The sequence below is a fragment of the Sphaeramia orbicularis genome, chromosome 21, assembly GCF_902148855.1.
Source record: "Sphaeramia orbicularis chromosome 21, fSphaOr1.1, whole genome shotgun sequence".
In the NCBI taxonomy this organism is placed as follows: Eukaryota; Metazoa; Chordata; class Actinopteri; order Kurtiformes; family Apogonidae; genus Sphaeramia; species Sphaeramia orbicularis.
The window spans coordinates 27327079-27349902 of record NC_043977.1 but is presented as its reverse complement, the minus strand read 5'-3'; the positions used below and the strand labels follow the sequence as shown (position 1 = coordinate 27349902).

Genomic DNA, 22824 nt, shown 5'->3' with positions numbered 1-22824 from the left:
AACTAAGGGAATTACTGTTAACTATTTCACATGAGTTCAACAACTACTTTTATGCATATCCCCCAGTTTAGGACTGGTATTTAAAACAAAAGTGTCTCTCACAGAAATTACTGCCTTCAGAAAAGCATAGTGGATAACGCTTACAATGACCTGACAATAAAGGCTTTGGACTTTTTTGACCTTACTTCTTACGGTTATTTTCAGTGGTTAGTTTTCTTGTTCCACTGTGCTGCAGTGACCTCCATAATGAATGCGATATATTTCATGTAAAGCCTGTATAATTTTTCTTATCTATTTAAAAAAGTCAAAAGACAGTTTGACCACCAAATCAAGTTGGTCAAAGGTCAGTGGCATGATTCAGGCTTGGCTAAATTCAAGTACCACACGTTACACATGTACATAATTCACTTCAACTTATGACCAACTTTAGTAGCGTTACCTTCAAGATTTATTTAAATATAAAAATCTGACTATCAATTACAGATACGTCATTCTGCACTTTAAATTATGGTAACTGAAGCATATTTTGATTATAATACTTTGAATTCACAATGCAGGACTTTCATTTTAACATTCTCTTTATAGTGTGGTATTTACATTTCTATGCCATCATCTTTTCTCATAAACTTCAGTACATTAGAAGTTGGATTTTTCATTCAAACGGGCTGACATACTGTAGTCCACTTAAGACCTGGATATGTAAGTCCTAAATTAGATAGATTAATGTAGATCAATTGGTTTATCTAGAACAAAATCCGCAGATTTACCTTGGCAAGTCGGTTCCTATTATGTTTAAGAACCTGCTCCATCTGTTCCATCTTTACATGTGTACATACAACAAGTGAATGTATGAGTATATTTAAAGTCAACTTTGGAAATAGTGTGAATGTATAAATGAGCAAAAAGACAACTGTCAACAGTTCACTTTTATTATTGTAACAAAACATGATTAGAATTATTTACAATGTCAATAACATAGAAAAATGAAAACAGACATGAATGAGGCAACTTAATTTCTTCTCCAGGGATGACTTTACATGTTCTACAGCAATGAAACGAACTTGACTCATTCGACGTATTTGCCAAGGATATCCGCATCACGGAACAGGAAATAGTCCTAAAGAACAGATTGAAATTTAAAACCAAGTACAACAAAGAGGATGTACACATAATGGACTGGTTTGAAATAGACTTTACTGTACCTTGTCGTCTAGAATGACTTTGGTTCCACCATATTCTGGCAGGAGAACCTTTTCTCCAACCTTCACACTGACAGGCTGTAGAGCTCCTTTCTGGAAACATACATGTTAATGAGTTGGATCTTTAATGAAAAGAACCTGGAGAAGCTTCCTCCAAAACATGCTCTAGGACGTTACAGGCTAAGAATATGTGATTACCTGATTGACAGAGCCAGGTCCTACTGCTACTACTGTGGCCTGCAGCACTTTGCCTTGAGATTTCTCTGGTAGCATGATGCCGCCTTTTGTTACTGTTTCTGCAACAAATTTTTCCACTAGTACCCGGTCAAACAAGGGGAGGAATTTTCTGAAGGCCTGCAAATGATCACAAATTTCAAATGTTGGTTAAAAAAAACACTTTGGGGTTTGTTGTAAAATTCCTATGTGACCAGACAGGAATCATCAGTTATGGCTGTTCTGTTAGAGGAGGGGGAGGGGAGTTGGGGAGATTTGGAAGGAGGAGTTGAAGGGCAGGGGGGTGGTGAAATCCAAGGCTACGGATAACTTAAGTGAAGACAGCCACCACACAATAAACCAGAAGCATTGGCACAGATGTGATTTTTCTGAAGTCAATTACAGTAATAATTGCTGTAATGAAACTCAACTTTTCTTCATTATCTCAAATATTTCTGGCACATGAATGAGGACAACAACTTGAAAATGACGAAAGAACCAGTTGTCGACAGGTTTGATAAGAGCAGATGCACAACTGACCTTGGGTGAAGGTTTTCTGGGAGAGGGATGGAGGAGGAGGAGGGAGGATCACAGTTTAATGATTGGCTAATGTGGCCAGAGGAGGCGGGGTTACTTTTAATTCATAAGTTAAGTTCAATGTTTAAACCAACACATGGAAGGACAAAGCCTGCTCATCTGCTGAGAAAGTACTTTGATGATAACTGATACTTTTTGGAATACACTCACTGTTGCAAAATCTGTCCACAAAAAGTCTAGGCGCCTTGAAAAGGTGAACTAACCAAGGTTTTTTGCATTGCATGATAAGAGTCAGGGCCAGTTTACCAATGTTCCAGAAGGTTCTCTTTCCAGTACTTTCTTTGTGTGGAAATATGACTTAGTAAAATGATGAGAACCTAAAATAATAAAAACTACGAATACCTGATAAAAATTGAACGTTACACAAAGTTGGTGCACAAGTGTTTCAGTAAAATGTGATATAATTCACTTGTCAATATAAAATCTATGCATCTTACTTCATTTTATTGATCCAAAAGGAAATTGCTTGAGTTACTACTGCACTAATAGACAAAAACACTGATAATGAAGTAATATAGGAGCGAGAAAAAACACTTTATAGCAGTAACATAATATCGCTTCATGTGTCATTTTTACAGGGAAAGAGGAGTTATAGGTTAGGTTTTAATGGAAGTAGTGAGGAAGAGTTAAATGTGTTTCTGTTTAACATCCTATTCATACTGTGTAGTTACTGGCACTGCATCTAACAGAGTCAATAATTATCACAGCGAGTAGGATTTTAAAAAAGTGAGATCAAGTTTGGATAATTTTTCCATTACGGTACTGACAAACTAAGGACAGAGGGGGATGTGAAGATTGGAAAAGTCTAAATCTGAGTCATAAATAAAACTTTATGTGGGACTTAGGATATTTTACAATTACATGTCACATGCAATAAATATATAGTACAAGAATATTGAGGGCTGGATTTGTAATGCAACATAACAGTATTTGATCTCTTCTGTAATAGGCTGGACGCATGGATAAGGTCATTAAGTCATAGTTAACGTAGCGGAAGCCGGAAATGGTGACAACTAGAGTTTAATTCATTCTTTTCAATGACCAAATGACACACTGGATGGAAGTTATTCATGAAGTAGCATTACAAAGACAAACTGCTATATTGACAAACTGCTTCAAAGATAAAGTCTGCTGATGGACTCTGATCTAAGACATGGATGATGTTTCATTCATCCACATGTGGCAGCTGCAGAGATGAATAACTGTATACACTGGCTATTAACACACATTTTCTGAATTACAAGAGTGCAGATGTGATACACTTAGAAAATGACTTTATATTTAGCCAGAAGAGACCATTTGTATCAGCTGTAAGCAAGCTTTCAGGTGCAACTAGAAGTTAATTACCAATAAGCAAATCTGTCTCCTTCACTTACGGTCCCTACAGTGTAACGAAAGATGAACATGCCAGTATTTAACCCTGTGTCCTCGTTTTACACCGCTTCTTACCTGATTGACCTTGTCAGTTAATGTTAACGTAGCTAACATATCAGCTGCTAACATTAACTTAGCCAAGTCTGACTGCTAGCCATACGGTGCTGGATTACATTATTAAAATGACCTGCAGGTAACAGCACAGACTTTACTATCAAATCAAACCCTGAACTAAATGTCTTACCATTTCTGATGTGTGAGACGTCTACGAACGGCGTGGAGCAGCACCCCGATTTCTCCGTGGACAAGGATATATGACACACTGAAGGGGAATCACTCCACGTGAGGAAATATCCAGAAGAAATATGCGCATGCGCAATGCTGACTTCAACTTAGTTTCTGATTCTTTACCTTATGGAACATTTCAGCACTTATAAAACAACATCCCGTCACTTGTATTTATGTATATCAGCATCACAATCAATATAAAGACAGTTTTAAAACACTTTTTTGCGTTGTTCCAGTTATTTACGCAATCACGGTTAGAGCAACATTGCACAATGTCAACTTTGACCCTTATTTTTTTCCTCCAATGGCACACGCGAAATTTCTGGAATCATCAGCCCCAGAACGAGCATTACAAAATATTCTAACAATTTCTCAGAGTCTGCATGCATGTTTTTCCGCACAAGGTAAGAATCATATGATAAGAAAGCTTATAGCTGTTGGGTAAGTATGAGATACCTTTAATAAAAGCGTAATACGGCTAGTTTTTTAGTCTAATTTTCTTCATTCATGATTAGGGGCGTGCCGGTAAATTACCCGGATGTGATAGGCCATGTGCAGTCCCATCTCCGAGGCTCACTTGCTCCATACTGCTGTCCTCTCCTCCAGTCGTTATATCATTCCGTGTTGTAGACCTTGTAGCGACTACAAGCTCTTTACCGCAGAAGTAAGTACTGACATTTATCAAGTTGTTAAAGATACAAAGCTAATGTTACAGATTGTGTGCTTTGGGCTAGAACTGTTTTGTGTATATCATATTGAGGTTGCATTGAGCGCAACACTTCTCAGCAATGCTAGTTTCAATTGGTGTTGGCTAACATATTCTTCTATTTAGCTGTAAGGACATATATGCTATAATGTCTCTACAGGAGTCAAATGGCTGGTCAGCTGTTATCTCAGTTGCCGCAATGTTGTTTTTGCACGGATGTTGTGTTTTATTCAGTCCATCGTGACTCGTGTCTGATGAAATCTTTCCTTATTGAAGTCACACTCCGCCTGTCTTCAAACCATTTCAGCCGCAGTACAGCAAGATCGTACTCAGAAGATAACTCGTCCACAATACGAGGGATGCGCGTTTTTGGTATATAGGAGTTCGTGACCGTGTTAGGTTCAATCGCTAACCTGGACTGGTCAGGGATGGGGAATCAGTTCCGCACATGCTTTTACAATTTGACCTTGTGACGCACGACCTGAAGAGAACACGTGGGGTAACTAGGAACTGGTTTAGGGATACCTTTCTTAAATTAACCAAGATGAAGGTCAACATGTTCGACTCTAACAACTAACTATTGTTCTTCAGTTAAGAGTTTATTTTTGAAGACCTGTTCGTCGTTATATCAGTGGTTTGGACACCACTTTGCATTAGACTTTATTGAACAAATATTTGTGAAAACTGACCTTTTTAATTCTTTAATATTATTATTATTATTTATTATCAAATAATAGTCTGCTGCAGCCTTTAGTACTAATTAGAACTACACAGGTATAGTAATTGAATATGATCTTTAATCAATAGTTTTTTTACAACCTTAAAAACTTATCCACAGCTGTACATTGCTGGTTAGTTGTGACATGTGTCATTTTTGGTTTGGGATTTTTTCGGTATTTCTTGTGGAAACCAGATTAAACAGTTAGCCATCCCATTAGTGGAGGTCCATTCATTCATTTACTCAGTGGTGTATTTTACCACTAGCGACCACCAGGGGCAGAGTTGAGGTCTTCAAATACCATGTCCTGATGTAACCTAGAATTTACAATGATGAGTGTGAGTGAATACAATGGTAGATGTAGTGTCTGATGCATCACATACATTTGTCTGTCTTATTCTCCTGTAGAGATGTTTCGTTTACCAACAATCATGAAACAGGTGAGGCCTGTGTGCAGGGCACTGGCTCCTCATCTAACAAGAGCTTATGCAAAGGATGTCAAGTTTGGAGCTGATGCTCGTGCCCTCATGCTCCAGGGAGTTGATCTGCTGGCTGATGCAGTGGCTGTCACCATGGGTCCAAAGGTAATATCAGGCTTTGGTTGTTTTTTGTTAAACCCACCATCTGTATATTTACTCACAGGGTAATTTACTCAAGGTGTAGTTTGTACCACTTTGACCCTAATTTTTTTTCAGCTCTTTATCTCACTGATATCCGTCTCTGTTTCAGGGTCGCACTGTCATCATTGAGCAGAGCTGGGGGAGCCCTAAGGTCACCAAGGATGGTGTGACAGTAGCTAAGAGCATTGACCTGAAGGACAAGTACAAGAACATTGGTGCCAAACTTGTTCAGGATGTGGCCAACAACACCAACGAGGAGGCTGGAGATGGCACCACCACTGCAACAGTGCTGGCTCGTGCCATTGCCAAGGAGGGCTTTGACACCATCAGCAAAGGTGCAAATCCAGTGGAGATCCGACGTGGTGTTATGATGGCTGTAGAGACCATTATTAATGAGCTGAAGAGGCTTTCCAAACCAGTGACAACCCCTGAGGAGATTGCTCAGGTGATTTTCATAAATCTTAAATTTGTAGGAGGCTGTGAAAAAGCAGTATTTTTGAATTTGTAGTTAAGATTAATAAAATGTAATACTTTAACAGAATTCTTGATCTTATAGGTTGCTACAATCTCAGCCAATGGAGATGTGGAGATTGGCAATATCATATCGAATGCCATGAAGAAAGTTGGCCGCAAAGGAGTCATCACTGTCAAGGTTAGATTCAGCAGTTCAGTTAATATAATACAGGGTATTTACAGGTTCATAAAATGTCTTCAGTCTTATATCTGCATTTTGGATCTTGAAGTATTTTAAATATGATTTAACTAAATGTAATGATCGAAGAAATGCAGTGCTTAGTTGAGTGGCACCCCTGCAGTTCTGCAGGTTGAGGGAATGCCACATAGGATGCGGCCTTAACACAGTGGCCTGATTCTTACCCAGGACCTTTTTATCACCTGTCATCCCCATGTCCTCATTTGCTCCTGTCATTCTGTCTTTCTCCACTGTATCTGTGCATCAAAAAAACCCAACTTTGAAGACACCTCTGCACAATGTGTGAAAGAAAATGCCTAAATTAGTGACTTGGACACATTGAGGATTAGAAAAACATAAGGCTGCTGTAAGAAGCTACCCTCCGTAGCATCGCCAAAGCTCACATCAAGCAAACACTGCATTCATAATGGTCTTACTTTAAACCTGTTGAACCTACAACATTCCTTTTTACCTCTCTAATGATGATAGAAGTAGTTGAGAAGAGGTGAAATTTGCAGTCTGTTGCTTTGACTCATGGTCAGTTTTTTTTACATTTCAGGATGGAAAGACACTACATGATGAGCTGGAGATCATTGAGGGCATGAAATTTGACCGTGGTTACATCTCACCTTATTTCATCAACACTGCCAAAGGTAAGGAACTCATGTTAGCTGCTAGTGTGCCTGAAGCAATTGCCCAAAGGTTCAGTTTAAGCTGAACTATTCAATTCTCCGACTGTTCTTATGTTTAAGTATAAAGAAAAACTTGAAATGGATATTCTTTTCCCCACAGGTCAGAAGTGTGAATTTCAGGATGCCTATCTGCTGTTGAGTGAGAAGAAGATCTCAAGTGTCCAGAGCATTGTGCCTGCCCTGGAGATCGCCAACCAGCACCGTAGACCACTGGTCATTGTAGCCGAGGATGTAGATGGAGAGGCTCTCAGCACCTTGGTTCTTAATAGGTATATTATGTCTGTTTCTAGTTTAGTTTCAGTCAGTAGAGTTTTTTGGCAGCATAAACAAATGATAGCAAGCTATTTAAATAACAGTTCAAAAGAAGTAAGTATTTGATTGTTCAATTTTCAGGCTCAAGGTTGGGCTCCAGGTGGTAGCAGTTAAAGCCCCAGGTTTTGGAGACAACAGGAAAAACCAGCTGAGAGATATGGCCATCGCCACTGGGGGCACTGTAAGTTCACTTTTCAAATCTTCAAAAAAGAGAGTTAAAGTGGGGAAAGTCTCTTTGTGTGACTTCACTTTAACTACAACAGTGGACATGGATGTTAATGTTTTTTTTACTTGTTTAACCTCTTTTCAGGTGTTTGGAGATGAGGCTATTGGTCTGGCTCTTGAAGACATCCAGGCTCACGACTTTGGCAAAGTTGGCGAGGTCCAGGTGACTAAAGATGACACCCTGCTGCTGAAGGGAGGAGGAAACCCAGCTGAGATTGAGAAACGGGCAACAGAGATCGCAGAGCAGCTGGAGAGCACGACCAGTGACTACGAGAAGGAGAAATTCAACGAGAGGCTGGCCAAGCTGTCCGACGGCGTGGCTGTGCTGAAGGTGTGTTTGTATAAATGCATAGTGAGATTTGATTTGGAAACTCTTTGTAGCATGGGTTCACAATAAATTGCATTCAGAAATATAAAAGTGCAAAATTGCATCCTGTTTCAGATTGGAGGAACCAGTGATGTGGAAGTGAATGAGAAGAAGGACCGTGTGACTGATGCCCTGAACGCCACACGAGCAGCTGTGGAGGAGGGCATTGTGCCTGGTGGAGGCTGTGCCCTGCTGCGTTGCATTCCTTCACTTGACAGCCTCACACCTGCAAACGCTGACCAGAAAATTGGTACGTAAAACCCCAACAGGCACTTCTTTTTTTTTTTGTTCAAAGTGTTTTTATTACACATTGAGTCGTACACAAAAGCATAACACAGTCATCTCTTTTTTTTCTTCTATACCCAAACCCATGAACACTCCCACACTGTTGCACCAAAAAAAGACTCAGATATTAGTCACAGACTAGTATTAATAAGACTACTCTGAAATGAATGAGGGATCTACCTCTTGTACGTGATTCAGAACAGATTCCCAGGTACTGAAAGACTTACTGACACATCCTCTTATAGAATATCCAATTTATTTCCAATGTTAAGTGATGTAAAAGATCCAGAAACCAAGATTTAAATGTTGGAGGCTGTTTTTCTTTCCATTTAAGGAGTATTAGTCTACGAGCTAGAAGAGTGGTAAAGGCAACCAGACTTTTATATTTTTGATTAAAATGAAAAGAATGTGATGTAATGCCAAATATTGCAATTGTTGCCTCAGGTTCAATGTGAAACCCTGATACATCAGGAAGAAATTTAAACATAGACTGCCAAAAGTCAACGGGATCTTCTTTTGATCACCTCTCTGATGCTGTTTAATAGAGGCATTTCTCTTTTGAGTCAGTTACATAAAGCCAGTAATTTTACACTTTTCAGGTATTGAGATCATCAAAAGGGCGCTCCGCATCCCTGCCATGACCATCGCTAAGAACGCAGGTGTGGAGGGCTCACTAGTGGTGGAGAAGATCCTGCAGGGACCAGCGGAGGTGGGCTACGATGCCATGCTGGGAGAATATGTCAACATGGTGGAGAAGGGCATCATTGATCCCACCAAGGTACAGTACTCATTAATTGTGTTTGTGTAACATGATAAAATTGCAAACAGTTAGAAGTCGTTTCGTTTGATTTAAATTCAACTGGCCAATAGTTTCCACTGAAAAACCACACTGGTTCAAAAGAGTTCTGGGTACAGTTGATAAGCGTTCAGAGCATCCCTCTTATTCACCTCTACGTTACTGTTTCCACCGACCAGAAATGGTGTATAATTTTACACTCTCACTTCAAACACACTGTGAGCACAGCCACAGCACTGCCTCTTAGTGATGAATGGGGTAAATGACAAAGTGTGTGCTGTATCGGTGTAGAACCTTTTTGAGACAAATGAGCTATCTGTTTTAGAACAACTTATCTTGATTTTAGAGGGGGGCTTTTAAGTTTGAATAATACTTTTTCCTCCCGAGAGCATTTAATAGGTTGCTAATTCTGGAGTCAACAAACAAAATCATCTTTTACTATACTGTGACAAAAAAAGATGAAAAGATAATGCTACCATAATATAATGCTGGGTAGGAAATTAAGCAGTTTATGAACAATGCACGTTTCACTTTCACATCAACTGTAGCCTTGATGTAGTAAAAGAACATCCAAACCTAACGGCAACCACAGGTAAGCGTGGAAGATCATCTGATTCTAATGTAGTGTATTAGGAACAATGAAGAGCCTCATGTATTACTGAACGCAGTATGATAAACAAAAGCGCCTCTGTATATTTTGTCATCATCTGTCAAGACAGTCATCTGACATTCATTTGATCAAATGAAAGTATTTGTCATGCCTTAATAGGCAGACAAATTAAATGTTCTCTAAAAGAATACTTTGGCATTCTACATATGAGAATTACAGAACACACATTGTTAATTAGATCAGTTGTAATCCCATAATACTAAACTTTTTGAGTAAATCATTATAGTTTTTGAGTTAGTTTTTGCTTTGGATCGTCCTGTTGCATCACCCATCCTCTGTTGAGCTTCAACTGGCACACAGATGACCTTAAGTTCTCCTGCAAAATATTTTGATAAACTTGGGCATTCATTTTTCCGTCAATGATGGCAATCTGTCCAGGTCCTGAGGACGCAAAGCACCCCCAAACCCTGATGCCCCTTTCACCATACTTCACAGTTGGGATGAGGTTTTGATGTTGGTGTGCTGTCTCTCCCCCCCTGCCACACACACACACACACACACACATTGCGTTGTGTGTTCCTTCCAAACAACTCAACTTTGGTGTCATCTGTCCACAGAATATTTTGCCAGTAGTGCCTTGGAACATCCAGGTGCTGTTTTGCAAACTTCAAATGTGCAGCAGTGTTTTTTTTGGACAGCAGCGGCTTCGTCCATGCTGTCCTCCCATGAACTCCATTCTTGTTTAATGTTTCACATATCATAGATTTGTCAGATGTTAGCATAGGCCAGAGATTTTCTATAAATCTTTAGCTGACGCTCAAGGACTGTTCTTCACCTCATTAAGCTCTCTGCACGGTGCTCTTGCAGTCATCTTTACAGGATGGCCACTCCTAGGGGTCAGGATCAGGATAAACATTATTGTCCCATACGGGAAGTTTGTTTTGGACAACAGTGTTACACATTGCTGCATTCACATTCAGACACATACAATCACAAAACAACTCAGTCACAAAATGTTAGTCAGCATAATCACAATTAAGTATTACATCTAGTTCATATATTGCACCCTCCCCTCCAAGATCCAACAAATAGAATAAATATAATTGATGCAAGTTAATTTTAAAAGGGTGGGAGTAATTTCATTCCTTAAGAGTAAAAATGTTAAAAGCATTGACACACATAAATAGTAAGAACATGGGTAGTTTTAAAAGCCAGACCTTAGGCAAGGTTGAATAAAAGACAGAGGGCTCAGGGCTCATTGATCAAAGCCAGTCTCTTATTACCTCCGCCAGGAGGTGTTGTGATCACTTTGCTTTGTGTGTTTGCGTGCGTGTTTGTTTGTTAACTCAAAAAGTTATGGACGGATTTTCATGAAATTTTCAGGAAATGTTGATACTGGCACAAGGAAGCAATGATTAAATTTTGGTGGTGATCGGAGGGGGGCAGCAGATCTGTCTTGGCGGAGGTCTGCGCTCTCCGAGTGCGTTTCTTGTTTAATAGTGTTAAGGATGTTGGGAGAGAAGAGTGTTTTGTACCTGCTTGCTCTGTAGCGCCTCCCTGAGGATAATGGCTCATATTTCAGGTGGAGGATATGGGATGGGTCTTTAATGATTCTGTGAGCCTGATGAACAACAATTTGTTCATGTATTAATTGAGTGAGGAGAGTAACAACAGCGCTGAACTTTCTCCATTTATAGACACTTTATCTTACCATGGACTGCTGAACATTAAGACTTTTAGAGGTACTTTTGTAACTCTTTCCAGCTTTTTGCACATCAAAAATTCTTAATTGTAGGTCTTCTGAGAGCTCTTTTGTGTGAGGGTAGAAAAAGTATGTGAACCCCTGGGCTAATGACTTCTCTAAGAGCTTATCAGAGTCAGTAGTCAGCCAACCTGGAGTCCAATCAATGAGATGAGATTGGAGATGTTGGTTAAAGCTGTCCTGCCAAAAAAAACACACACACCAGTTTTGAATTTGCAATTCTCGAGAACCATTGCCTGATGTGAACCATCAGGCAATGGTTGGCTGACTACTTACTCTGATTAACTCTTACAGAAGTCAGTAGCCCAGGAGTTCACATACTTTTTCCACCCTGTACTATGGATCTTTACATGTTGTGTTCAATAAAAACATGAAAACATGTAACTGTTTGTGTGGTATTAGTTTAAGCAGACTGTGTTTGTCTATTCTTGTGACTCAGATGAAGATCAGATCACATTTTATGATTAATTTATGCAGATATGTAGGTAATTGCAAAGGGTTCACATACCTTTTCTTGCAACTGTAAATTGATTATAACCTTTTGTGCATCCCATCCACAGGTTGTGAGGACGGCACTTCTGGACGCTGCAGGAGTAGCGTCGCTCCTCTCCACCGCCGAGGCCGTCGTCACAGAGATCCCGAAGGAGGAGAAGGAGATGCCAGGAGGTGGCATGGGTGGAATGGGCGGAATGGGTGGAATGGGCGGTGGCATGGGTTTCTAAGCCAACCTTTCTGACATGCTGTACAGACTAATAGGCAGAGTGGTGCGGGGGGGTGGCAGAGGAGGGAAACAATCCTCAAGAACCTGCACCCACCTCCACCAAACATTGCCCATACTGACTCTGACTGGCCATGAGTATGCTGGAGCTACATGTGGTTCATGATGATCCCCACTACTTCACACGAGTCCGCCCCCCGCCTCAACAAGGAGCCGGCCTCGCCTGACTCTATGCTTTTCTGTCCCATCCACCCAGTCTCCTCAAATACTGGATTTTAGAGTCCAAAAAGCCCAGTCACTGCACCAGAACCATCTTCATGCCTCTGCTCAGTAACTCCAGTGGCTCTGTTCAGTGAAACATCAACATATGCACAATATTCATAATGTCGAATGCTCACCAGAAAGAAAAACCTTAATATAGGTGATGCCATTTTGATTTTTATGACTAAAATGCTCCTAAAAGAATCTAACAAAGTATACATATTGCAGAAGAGAAGAATAAGCCAGGAATGTGTCACTGTGTCCTTTAGTTTTGTTGTATTAATTCTTTGTTTTTTTGTTTTTTTATATATGTCATGGTTTTGGCCATTTAGTATTATTGGTGCAAAATCTGTCATGTTGTTGATTAAATCAATTTTGTTACAAAGCTGAGCATTTTCTGTCACTCACTGTTATGACATTACTGATCTGGTGATGGAGGGTTGATCCTGTTTGATGTTTCCATGTCACTTTTTCTACTTGATTGGATGAAGAGTGCCTAAATTCTAAGTATCACCAGGGGCCTATCTATGTAAAGGAAAGAAAAAAAAGTTTACTGCGATTGTCGGCTTTGTTAGTCTTCGGAAGTCCCATTAATACTTGCAGCGGTGCATTTTTCATGTGATTGCCCTTCATAGGGTCGGCTAAGTGTTGAGTTTACTACACACGGATGATTGTACGTGTGAGGGGACGAGGAGGCTGATGAGCCAGCGAGGTCAGGCTCTAGTTACAAAGCTGATTGGACCATTCAAGGTCTCCACTAAAAGTCTAAATGTGAAAAGGTGGTGTCCTTGTGTTTAGCATTGACTTAGTTTGTTTGACAGCTCACATCTCCCCTCACACACTCTGCTTTAGCTTGAAGTCATAAGTGGCTGTGTAGGCAGGAGAACTACAGAAATGACATGAAGAATAGCTGGTGTTTCATTATCATTACACTATCCCTCGACAGAAAAGCGGTAATCATACAACCTCTGTTTTGTATAATGTAGTCATTGTGATTATTTCTTTTTTATTTAATAAATACAATTGTTCTGATGTATTTATTGCTCAAGTTCTTTTTCAATATTTCCTTTTTGTATTTAGATGATAGTGAAACTTGGTAATTATCACATTAGTACTTATAGGTGGATTTATTTTTTATTTCTGTCATATAAAGTAGAGCTTAAATTGATTTTTTTCATTTGGCAATATTAGCTTGAGGTGATCTTGAACAGCAGTCATCTCCACAAGGTCCATTAAGGTGCTGTCATGGAGATTTTGATCATATATATTTTTTCCATATACAGGGTAGTAGTCACAGCAGTATTTGAAATGTTATGAACCCTTTGAGGAATTTCCCATTTTTCTGGATAAATGATTTCAGGAAAGATTTCACTCATGATAAAACTACATATATCTATTATAAATTTCTTTCTTTCCACTTATTCACTTGTTATTATGGAAATTTATCCAAAATTAAACATTTGTGTGACAAAAGTGAACCTGTAACAGTTCTTTTGAAGGGGACATCAGTGTTATTACTGTCGGTGGGACGATAGGTATGAGTTTGGGAATCCCTGCCTCAGTTACAGCACATGCAGAAAATCTTGGTTTTTTTTTTTTTATTAGATACCACTGTTGACAACACAGGTTTGTGGAAGTATACCATGGTTCAGTGGGTTTCCATTGTCTAGTTTCTGGATTTGTGCTCAATTTGCATTGTATTTTAGGTCTTAATGTATTTAAAGTAGAAAAAAGGTTCATAAACTCTCAGCACCTCATTCCACCTGCCTTCATTAATTCCCAATTTCTGCATTTGTATTCAAGGCCTCTCTTTTGTGGGTATGGTACTGGTAATATTATCAAATGCAATCAATGAGTTTCATTCATTCATTCATTTTCTGAACCCGCTTTATCCTCACTAGGGTCACGGGGGTCGCTTGGAGCCTATCCCAGCTACATAGGGGCGAAGGCGGGGTACACCCTGGACAAGCCGCCAGTTCATCACAGTCAATGAGTTTCAATGTCATTTTAATAATATTTCAGCTACTAATCAATACTTAAAAAGCTTTTTTTGTCCCACTACAGGTCACACTTTGCCCTTTGTCAGCAGTGCTATTTTCAGACCAAATGACAGCTTGTTTAAATGCAGTCCTGCTTCATACCAGTGCCAGTTCTATTTTTACTCCTCACATGATGACATTATTTCTGTCCATCCAAGGGGGCATGACCCAGTGTGTTGATCATTACACACATGTGGAAAAAAACAAAAATCAGTCGGTTTGTTTTTTTAGAAAAACATACTTTATGAATCATGCAGTCAGTATGTCTCACCAAAGTTACTCAACATATCATTTACACAGAAAAAACATTTCCCTTCCCCTGAAACACACACATATATCTGACATCTTAAAAGGAGTCAAAAGGTCTTGCTAAAGTGATCTTCAAACCAATATTTACACTTTTACTTAAACTAAGTAATAAATATGACATGAGTATAATGTTTAAAAATAGTGATAAATGTGCTGCCAGCAGGCCAAGAGGCACTCTGTGAGTGACATGAGTTGAACAGTTGGAATTGTTGAAAGGTTTCAGGGTGGCAGACCTCACTGAAACCGCATCTGGACTGACAGGACCGGTCAAAGTGTGTGACCAGCTCTTTATTAAGCCACCTTGGGCCCTTGTAGATATATTGCTTACTCAGCTGCATTAAAAGTAACACTTACACTGCCAATATTGCACACTTAAAAAATAATAACACCCTCTGCTGTATCATTTAGCAATTCTTATGTCCAGCATTGCTCCCATAATAAAACCGAGAGCATAGTGTGTGTGTGTGTGTGTGTAACATTAAGAAATAAACATCATCACCGTCCCTATTGAAAAAGAAGCAAACAAACAGTTAAGCACCTTCAGACAGGTGTTTGTACTCCTGCTAGTATACAGTACACATCTATCTGCAGTCGCTTTACATCCCCATCAGACAAAATATCTGACTTAATATCACACCTAAAAGGACAATTCCAGACACAGTGTCTAACCTGCCTCTACCCTTTATGTAATTACAGTATATGGTCATCTGCGGTAAAGGTGCCATTGTCTTTCTTCAATGAGTTAGTTTTTAGAGGGCTTGGCAGTAAGAATTTCAAGATTGATTTAACTGGGGTATTTATGACCTTTGCATTCAAGTTTCTGGACCCTGATTCAATTGGTAATGCTGGTTAGGCCGTCACATACAAACAAAAGATTCAGTGCCTTGGCTCTGACCTCTGCTTTCAGGTTAGTGAAAGCTAACCTGAAACAAGTTCACAAATATCAATCTGAAATTACATACTTTTTACAAGGAAATCTGATACGGTTTTCAAGTCCACTGTGCTTCAAAAAACACAAAGATTATTATATGTCAAACAAGTTATCCTCATTAGCTTGCTTCACTGCTGTAACCACTGTTTTAGGATCCAAGATGTAGAAATAAAAGACATCTTAACACCATTTTGAGAAATGTACTATCATAGCTCTTTGTCATTTCTAAGAATAAGGCAGAATTGTAGCATAAAATTCACCAACACTAGCAACATATTAAATGAAAAAGAAAAAAAACAAAACGCGTATGAATTAGTCACACCTACATACTTACTCAAATCACAAACAGGTCCCTGAGTACGTAATACTTATTGTCATTCATTTCCTCATTTTTCAACCCTGAGTCAAACTCCAGCTGAATGCTATGTAAATCTGTTTCATGAATAGAAAAATATAGGAGATAAATCTGGAATTGAAATGTGATGACCCCAAACAAGCTGAGATGACTGGTACATTCATTTCCTTTCCAATCCAAAATTTGCACAGAAACATATACTTTTATATATTTGTACTTCTAAGAGTATCATCCATTACTATGAGGTCCATATAATCTAAAGTGACTGCACTATTATGTTGTCTTCAAACTTTATCGCCATACTGCAACTTCCATTAGCCTCACCTGTACTTACTCCTCCTCTCTTCTAACATCACCTGCAGTGTTGTTAGCATCACATGCGATTCTGTCTTACATGAAACAGTAAATCCAAGAGCACTATCTCCAATACATCACGTAATCTGGCTCACAAAAGACAAAACTGTGCAAATACAACATTATTTTTAGTAATTAACTGCATACCCTAATTATTAACGGCACCTTCAGAAGTATTCGAACTAGAAAAAGGCTAAACCCTCGCAGGGCAGAACAGAAGTGAACTCCGTCCCAATGTAGCACAATAAATTACGATGAAAATGACCACTTTTGTTGTAAAGTGTTTATAAAAATGGAGGCAGTAGCAACAGTGATAACCTTGAAGTAGTAATCCAGTGGTTAGAGCAGTGTATCAAGCTTATTATATGTAAATCTATCTATGTGTGACAATATGATTACTTTATGGTGTACAGCTGAAAATCACATTTGGTATCAGGTCAGTGGAGACCTAACCATTACCTGCATCCTTTTTTACCAGATTGCACAATTTGTTTAGTTCAGAAAACAATGAATTGTAGAAACAAGCTGGCATAAGTAGCACCAATGACAAATGTGACTGGTGGGGGTGCAGGTAGTGGCGCAGACCTGACACCAAGTTCGTAACTGTGCACTATTTATGGATACATCAATGTTAGAAAATGAGCTAGGAAGTTGTTGGTTATAAACTTGGTCTTTGCTGTGAGAAAGGCACTGCAGCTTTGAGTTAGAACACAGGTAGGCTCTTCTTTCTCTGATGGTCTCTCCTCCCTTTATTCTTTGTGGCATCGGCTTCGGGCATTGTGTGTGTGTGCAGCTGGAGTAATGCTACGTATGGTGGACCTCGTGGAACATGAGCTCGCGAGGGATGACCGTCTCAGCTCCGTATACTTTGGAAGCACGGCGTTCAAACGCTGAAACCATCTGCTTCACCACTTCATCAAAAAACATGTGAGCTAGCTGTGAGTGGAGGAGAGAACGGAATTCAAAGGAGATCTGAGGAGGAGAAGAGACAGTGATGGATTAGTAGATGAATTTGATATTGTACGTATGGAATGTGTAAGTACTTGGTGTTTGGTACTGATCCAAAGAGAGATACAACACTGGTATGCAGACCTGCCAAGCTTAGACTATATCTACATTTTCTTTTTTTCACATTTAGAAAATTACTACTTACCGCAAAATCCACGGTGCATGTACGAGGGTACCCAGGGAGGCCAGGGCTGAAACGCCAAACTGTTTCCAAATGATTGAACAGTTTGCCCTCTGAACAGGATGCCTACCAAAAAATATGAACATAAATAAATATTTATTGCAACTGTTTTTTTGGGAGAAAAAAAACTTGAACAAAAAAGGTCAATGAAATCCAATGACCAAACTTCCATTATTGGATCTGCTGACATTTAATGTGATATTGCATCAGGACCTGTATCGTCACTTTCCTAAAATAATGAGTCATTTTTTCAATATGAACATATATAAACATTTATTGCAACAGTTTTTTTCGGAGAAAAAAAACTTGAACAAAGAAGGTCAATGAAATGCAATGACCAAACTTCCATTTTTGGATCTGCTGACATTTAATGTGATATTGCATCAGGACCTGTATCGTCACTTTCTTAAAATAATGAGTCATTTTTTCAGACTTTTCAGGAAACACAGAAAACTTAACCAGAAATTGAACATTTGATGATTCAGGTAAAAAAGTCATTTCTGTCAAAAAATGATTATTATTTCAGGAAGGTGACAATATTTGATTAAATGTTACTGAAATTCTAAAAGTTATCTTAAACATTTAGAAAAACTGTTTACAATTAATTATGAAATTTTCACCATGAAAATCTCTAAAACTACAGCAAATTGAGAAGAATTTGTCTGTTGACCCTTTTAGCAGGATCATACAATTTTGCCAAAACGAACAGGCAACAATACCATACCTTGACCATGTGGGGGCGCACTGTGGTGACGAGGGAGGTGTAGTTCTCCACTACAGGTGGAAAGCCCACAGTTAGCTTGGCCTTGCAGTATCCAGCTCGTTTGAACACCACCTCGGACTTCTTACACCACGGAACAAAGAGCCGATAGTTTTCCACACCTGCTACCACGTCATATATCTCCTGCATGGAATACCTGAACAGGCAAAGGAGGAGAGGAAAAAACGCAAGCTCTAATTGTGTAACAATGTACATACATAGCAACACAACAGGAAGTATGTGAAGGTCAAAAAGTATATTACATAAAATACTAAATGAGGCCATAGGGTACAAGATTTATGGTCCAGTACAGTCTGAACTAGGTCAGAGAAACAAAGACAGGGTGAGAGAGTGAGAGAGAGTGTGAGAGAGTGAGTAGAAAACAAAACATTAGAAACAAATCAAAATGTAGCAAAGAATTAACCAACAAAATAAAGTTAAAATCCTACAAATTACAACTTGTAGTGACCAGGTTAACAGGTGGAAGCCACTCCCTCACTAATGTTATGTAACTGCATCAACTCAGCTAAGGGAACATAGCTGCTACCGCCTGTGTCTATTAATACAAACAGATTTAGTGATTATGACCTCTCTTCGGAACACTGAGTAACATTCAGTGCGTCACAGAGACGTGTGTATAGAACTGCGAACAATACTGAGGGAATGCTTTCACAAACCTACAAACTAAAATGAAACTTTTATAATTACAGAATTATTCATGAGTGCAACAAACCACTAAATATCAATTAAGAAAAAGGCCTGTATAATTTATTAGAGCCCAAAATAACATCTTTGTATAAATCTGTTCTGTCAATTGGACAAAGTACAGCATTTTTTGATTTGCAGGGGAAAAAAACAAGTCATTAAGTGATCATTAAAATAATAATCTCAGTCAACTGTTTTCATTACTGAAGCTCTTGCGTCATTTAATTACTATCACTTTATTCATATTTTTTTCACTTTTCAAGTTCCAAAATATGATATTCTAAGAGAAGGAACTAATCTACATCTGTGACTGTACCACTTAAGCACTTCAAATGAACAAAACTCACCCAATGATGCGTCTTTCTGAGTATTCCTTTCTCTTAGAGAAGGAATCAGCCAGGTTGAAGAAGCTGCGAGCAGGCAACACAATTCCACGGCCTGGCATGGCTGCACTCCACAGGGGAGACACACGCGTCATTAGGATCCCACATGATGACAGGTATCTGATCACAAAACAAACAAAAGCACATACAGGATAAAGAGAACCTCGGTGAGAATAAACATAGTGTATATACAAACTAAATAAGCACTAAAACTGACAGGATGAATATAGGCTACTTTTACTTTATGGCTGATGTTTAATGCTATGAGTTTTCTCTCCATATTCTAACTTCAGATACATTCTAAATAATAGTATTCAGTAATAGTATTTAATATTAGCTTAGTAGATTAGATCACAAATAAATCTGTAACCCTGTGTGACCCATCTTTCTCTGGATAAACTACTTGAGTACACTGACCCCATTTCTCATTCTAAATCCAGAAGGTAATTACCCCAGAATATCTGTAAATGTAGAACAAAGCAACTGGCAGGACGCTGGCAAGACCTACCAAGCATTTGTTAGTCAACTAATACAGGACACTGCCGGTAAATCACAATGGAACAATGTCAAGGGCAAAGAGTTACTTACTGAGGCTACAGGATAGTTTTTAGGGTTTTAATCTATCATCACCAGGTAATAAAAGATTACTACTGCCTTTTCTATTGATATCCTTATCAGTCCTCTTATGAAACCAATTACCTAACCACATTACCAGAATGTGCTTTTAATCTTTATCTGACACAAGCAAATTTACCAAAAGCCTCCTTAGCTGCACTATTTTCTACAATATGTCGTTGGTTAATATATTACACAGTATATAGCCTAACTCAAGACAATTTATGGATAGCCATTTTCAAACAAAACATGATTTCATCTTATTTAATGTGAATAATCTGTGCTATATGTCTGTCTTATAGCACTCAACACTGAATATCTCTGTTGAAAGAAACAAGTAAGATTTAGAAGTCCCTTTGGAGTGTACACATTTTTTGTCTGAATTTGCCATGGTTACATTTGATCACTTACTCGATTAAGCATATTATGAGCCAATAGGACTCTGACAGTATTATTATGTCAGATCCTTTTTGATGAATCAGAGGGCTCCATTCATCACAAATGATTAAAACAGGCTTCACATCTGATCATGTGTAACCTTGAAACTCATACAGCTCAGATTAAGGTCTTCTACTCATGCCAACAACAGCCTGCTGGGTCACTGTGAACAGCTACAACTCACAGGTCTGTCAGAGTTTGATTTGTCCAGTGTGCCCAGCTGTCACCCACATCATCTGTGGCACCCTGTTCTACTATGTCTCTGGCACTGAACGACTTGCGAGATTGCATGCCTCTCAAGACATACTGTTATATTTAACTAGTTGTTATGTCACAATTTAACATGACATGATAATATCTGTCATCATAAAACCTATTCTATCCTTTTTATTGTGTTTTGCTTGGTATTCCCATTTCATTCCTGACCTACTTAAAGTGTTTGGCAGAGTCCACTCTCTAGTACCTGAAATGTGATACAGTTGAAACATGGCACTGACCTCAAACTGCAAAGACCACGCACCACAGATATATGGAGCAGTGATTGGGAAAGAGGCCTAGAAAGCAAATGAGGATGGCGTGCGCTTTCCATTCACAAAGGTGAAAGGTGTTGAAGCATGTCTGACAGAATATAGATAGGTCCCACAAGTTAACTCAAGCAAGGTGTGCTTCAGTCATCTCATGGGAAGACAAAGTAGTAACCATCAGGGAATCTTTAGAAACATCAGATTTAAGTTGTGCTTTTCATTAGGAGAGTAATGACAATGTTCTTATCTTACTCAACAGGTGTGAGTTGGCAGGGAGGTGTTTCCTGACAAAGCAATGGTGTGGAACTTAAAACTTCTGATAAAATGGATGCCCACAGATATTGTGCAACACTAGTCAGTAACAACACGTTAATAGATTGAAACACATCCTGGAACATTTTTAAGACCCTCACACCAGTAGAGGTATGATAGTAAGGCTGTTTAGTTTATTTATAACTACATTATATGACACTTACAGATTCCAGTTTATATCTAATTCGACTAAATCGTTCTACATAGCATTACATTGATCTTCAGAGCTATTATTTGATAATTTGGAAACTTTTTAATGGCTCATATGGTCAATTATAAAGCATGAGATGGTATTACAGTAATAAAATTCAACTGTATTAAAAGCTGTTATAATTATCTCAACTTTTACTGATGAAACTGGTTGGCATAGTGAGGCGGGATAAAGTATGGCGACAACATTGTATTTTTACCTGAGAAAATTTATGTTGGCAATAAAAATGCGTACATTGTGGTAATAAAACTTTATTTATGGGATATAACGTAAGACAGAAAGTAGGTCAAACTTTTTGGGCTACTTTTACACTACTGTCAGTGTGATTAGCACTCCTTGATTACATTAAGCAGAGAGACAGGATGTGACAATAGGCCCAATTGGCTAATCGATAATCAATAGAGGGATAAGAAAAGGTTTGACTCACAAAAGTTTATTTACAAACCTTAGCTAGTTGTTTTACGTTACTTTTCTTATCTTTCAGTTTAGTTAAATGGCAGCAGAGGCGATATCAGCTAGGATGTCTTGACCGAAACTAATATGATGAAACTGAAACTATGGCTTTCATCAAACGCGAATACATGAAACCATTAGTAATGCTAATAACAAAACACTGCTGAAACTAAAGCTAACATTACATTAGCTCTCCGTTGAGGTGTGCCTTTCACCTATAAATGTCAGACTAACACAAGAATCAAAATATCCATACGTTACCTCACGTTATTCCTAGTTTTTACTTCTCGGCTGGCTGAGGAAGGTAACTGTTTCATGCACTCTGCGACTTTTCTCAGGCTCCGTCCACCTCTCGCCATCTTCCTTCTTTGACGAATTTCTTTGCTCGCTTGCTAATGCCAGACAGACGAGTTACAACTGCCCACACAGTAGTCCCGCCCACTCGGTACGTAGCCTACAAATTTCATGCTACGATTGGAGGACCGTGACATAGAAAAGAATTGGATTGGTCACTTATATTGTTCGTCATTAAAAAAAAAAAAAAAAAAGACTGTTTTTGCGCGTTCACGAGAGTGCACACGCAGGAATGTCACGAGATGTTGGCTCCAGTTGCGTTTGTCGTCCTGTGTAACCTTATACGTTGAAGCTCTGTGTACTTTAAGGTTACTGCAGTGTGGTCACTGGTCACTGGCTTTAATCTTTACCATTTCTACAGTCTTTTGAGCCTACTTTTTGGTCATATAATTATATATATCAAAAGTAGTGTTATTAGTAAGCCACACTATATAATTGGTATAATTCATGCATGAAAG

At 38.8% G+C, this 22824-nt stretch overlaps 3 protein-coding genes across 3 annotated transcripts; 1 reads left to right on the top strand and 2 right to left on the bottom strand.

Moving 5' to 3' along the window:
• Positions 1–911: 911 nt before the first annotated feature.
• On the bottom strand, positions 912–3765 carry hspe1 (heat shock 10 protein 1). Its single transcript, XM_030125409.1, has 4 exons — positions 3628–3765; positions 1398–1553; positions 1203–1292; positions 912–1117 (listed from the first exon to the last, which is right to left on the bottom strand). The coding sequence occupies exons 1-4, from the start codon at positions 3628–3630 to the stop codon at positions 1067–1069; spliced, it is 300 nt and encodes a 99-aa protein (XP_029981269.1). The 5' UTR covers positions 3631–3765; the 3' UTR covers positions 912–1066.
• Positions 3766–4192: 427 nt separating this feature from the next.
• hspd1 (heat shock 60 protein 1) lies at positions 4193–13470 on the top strand. Its single transcript, XM_030125405.1, has 11 exons — positions 4193–4335; positions 5504–5679; positions 5825–6160; positions 6272–6367; positions 6966–7059; positions 7199–7367; positions 7492–7591; positions 7721–7966; positions 8078–8252; positions 8887–9065; positions 12016–13470. Exons 2-11 carry the CDS (start codon positions 5506–5508, stop codon positions 12175–12177), a joined length of 1731 nt encoding a protein of 576 aa, XP_029981265.1. The 5' UTR covers positions 4193–4335; positions 5504–5505; the 3' UTR covers positions 12178–13470.
• A 1226-nt stretch (positions 13471–14696) lies between these two features.
• Positions 14697–22421, bottom strand: coq10b (coenzyme Q10B). Its single transcript, XM_030124476.1, has 5 exons — positions 22274–22421; positions 19424–19579; positions 18336–18528; positions 17576–17677; positions 14697–17394 (listed from the first exon to the last, which is right to left on the bottom strand). Exons 1-5 carry the CDS (start codon positions 22369–22371, stop codon positions 17227–17229), a joined length of 717 nt encoding a protein of 238 aa, XP_029980336.1. The 5' UTR covers positions 22372–22421; the 3' UTR covers positions 14697–17226.
• Positions 22422–22824: the final 403 nt, after the last annotated feature.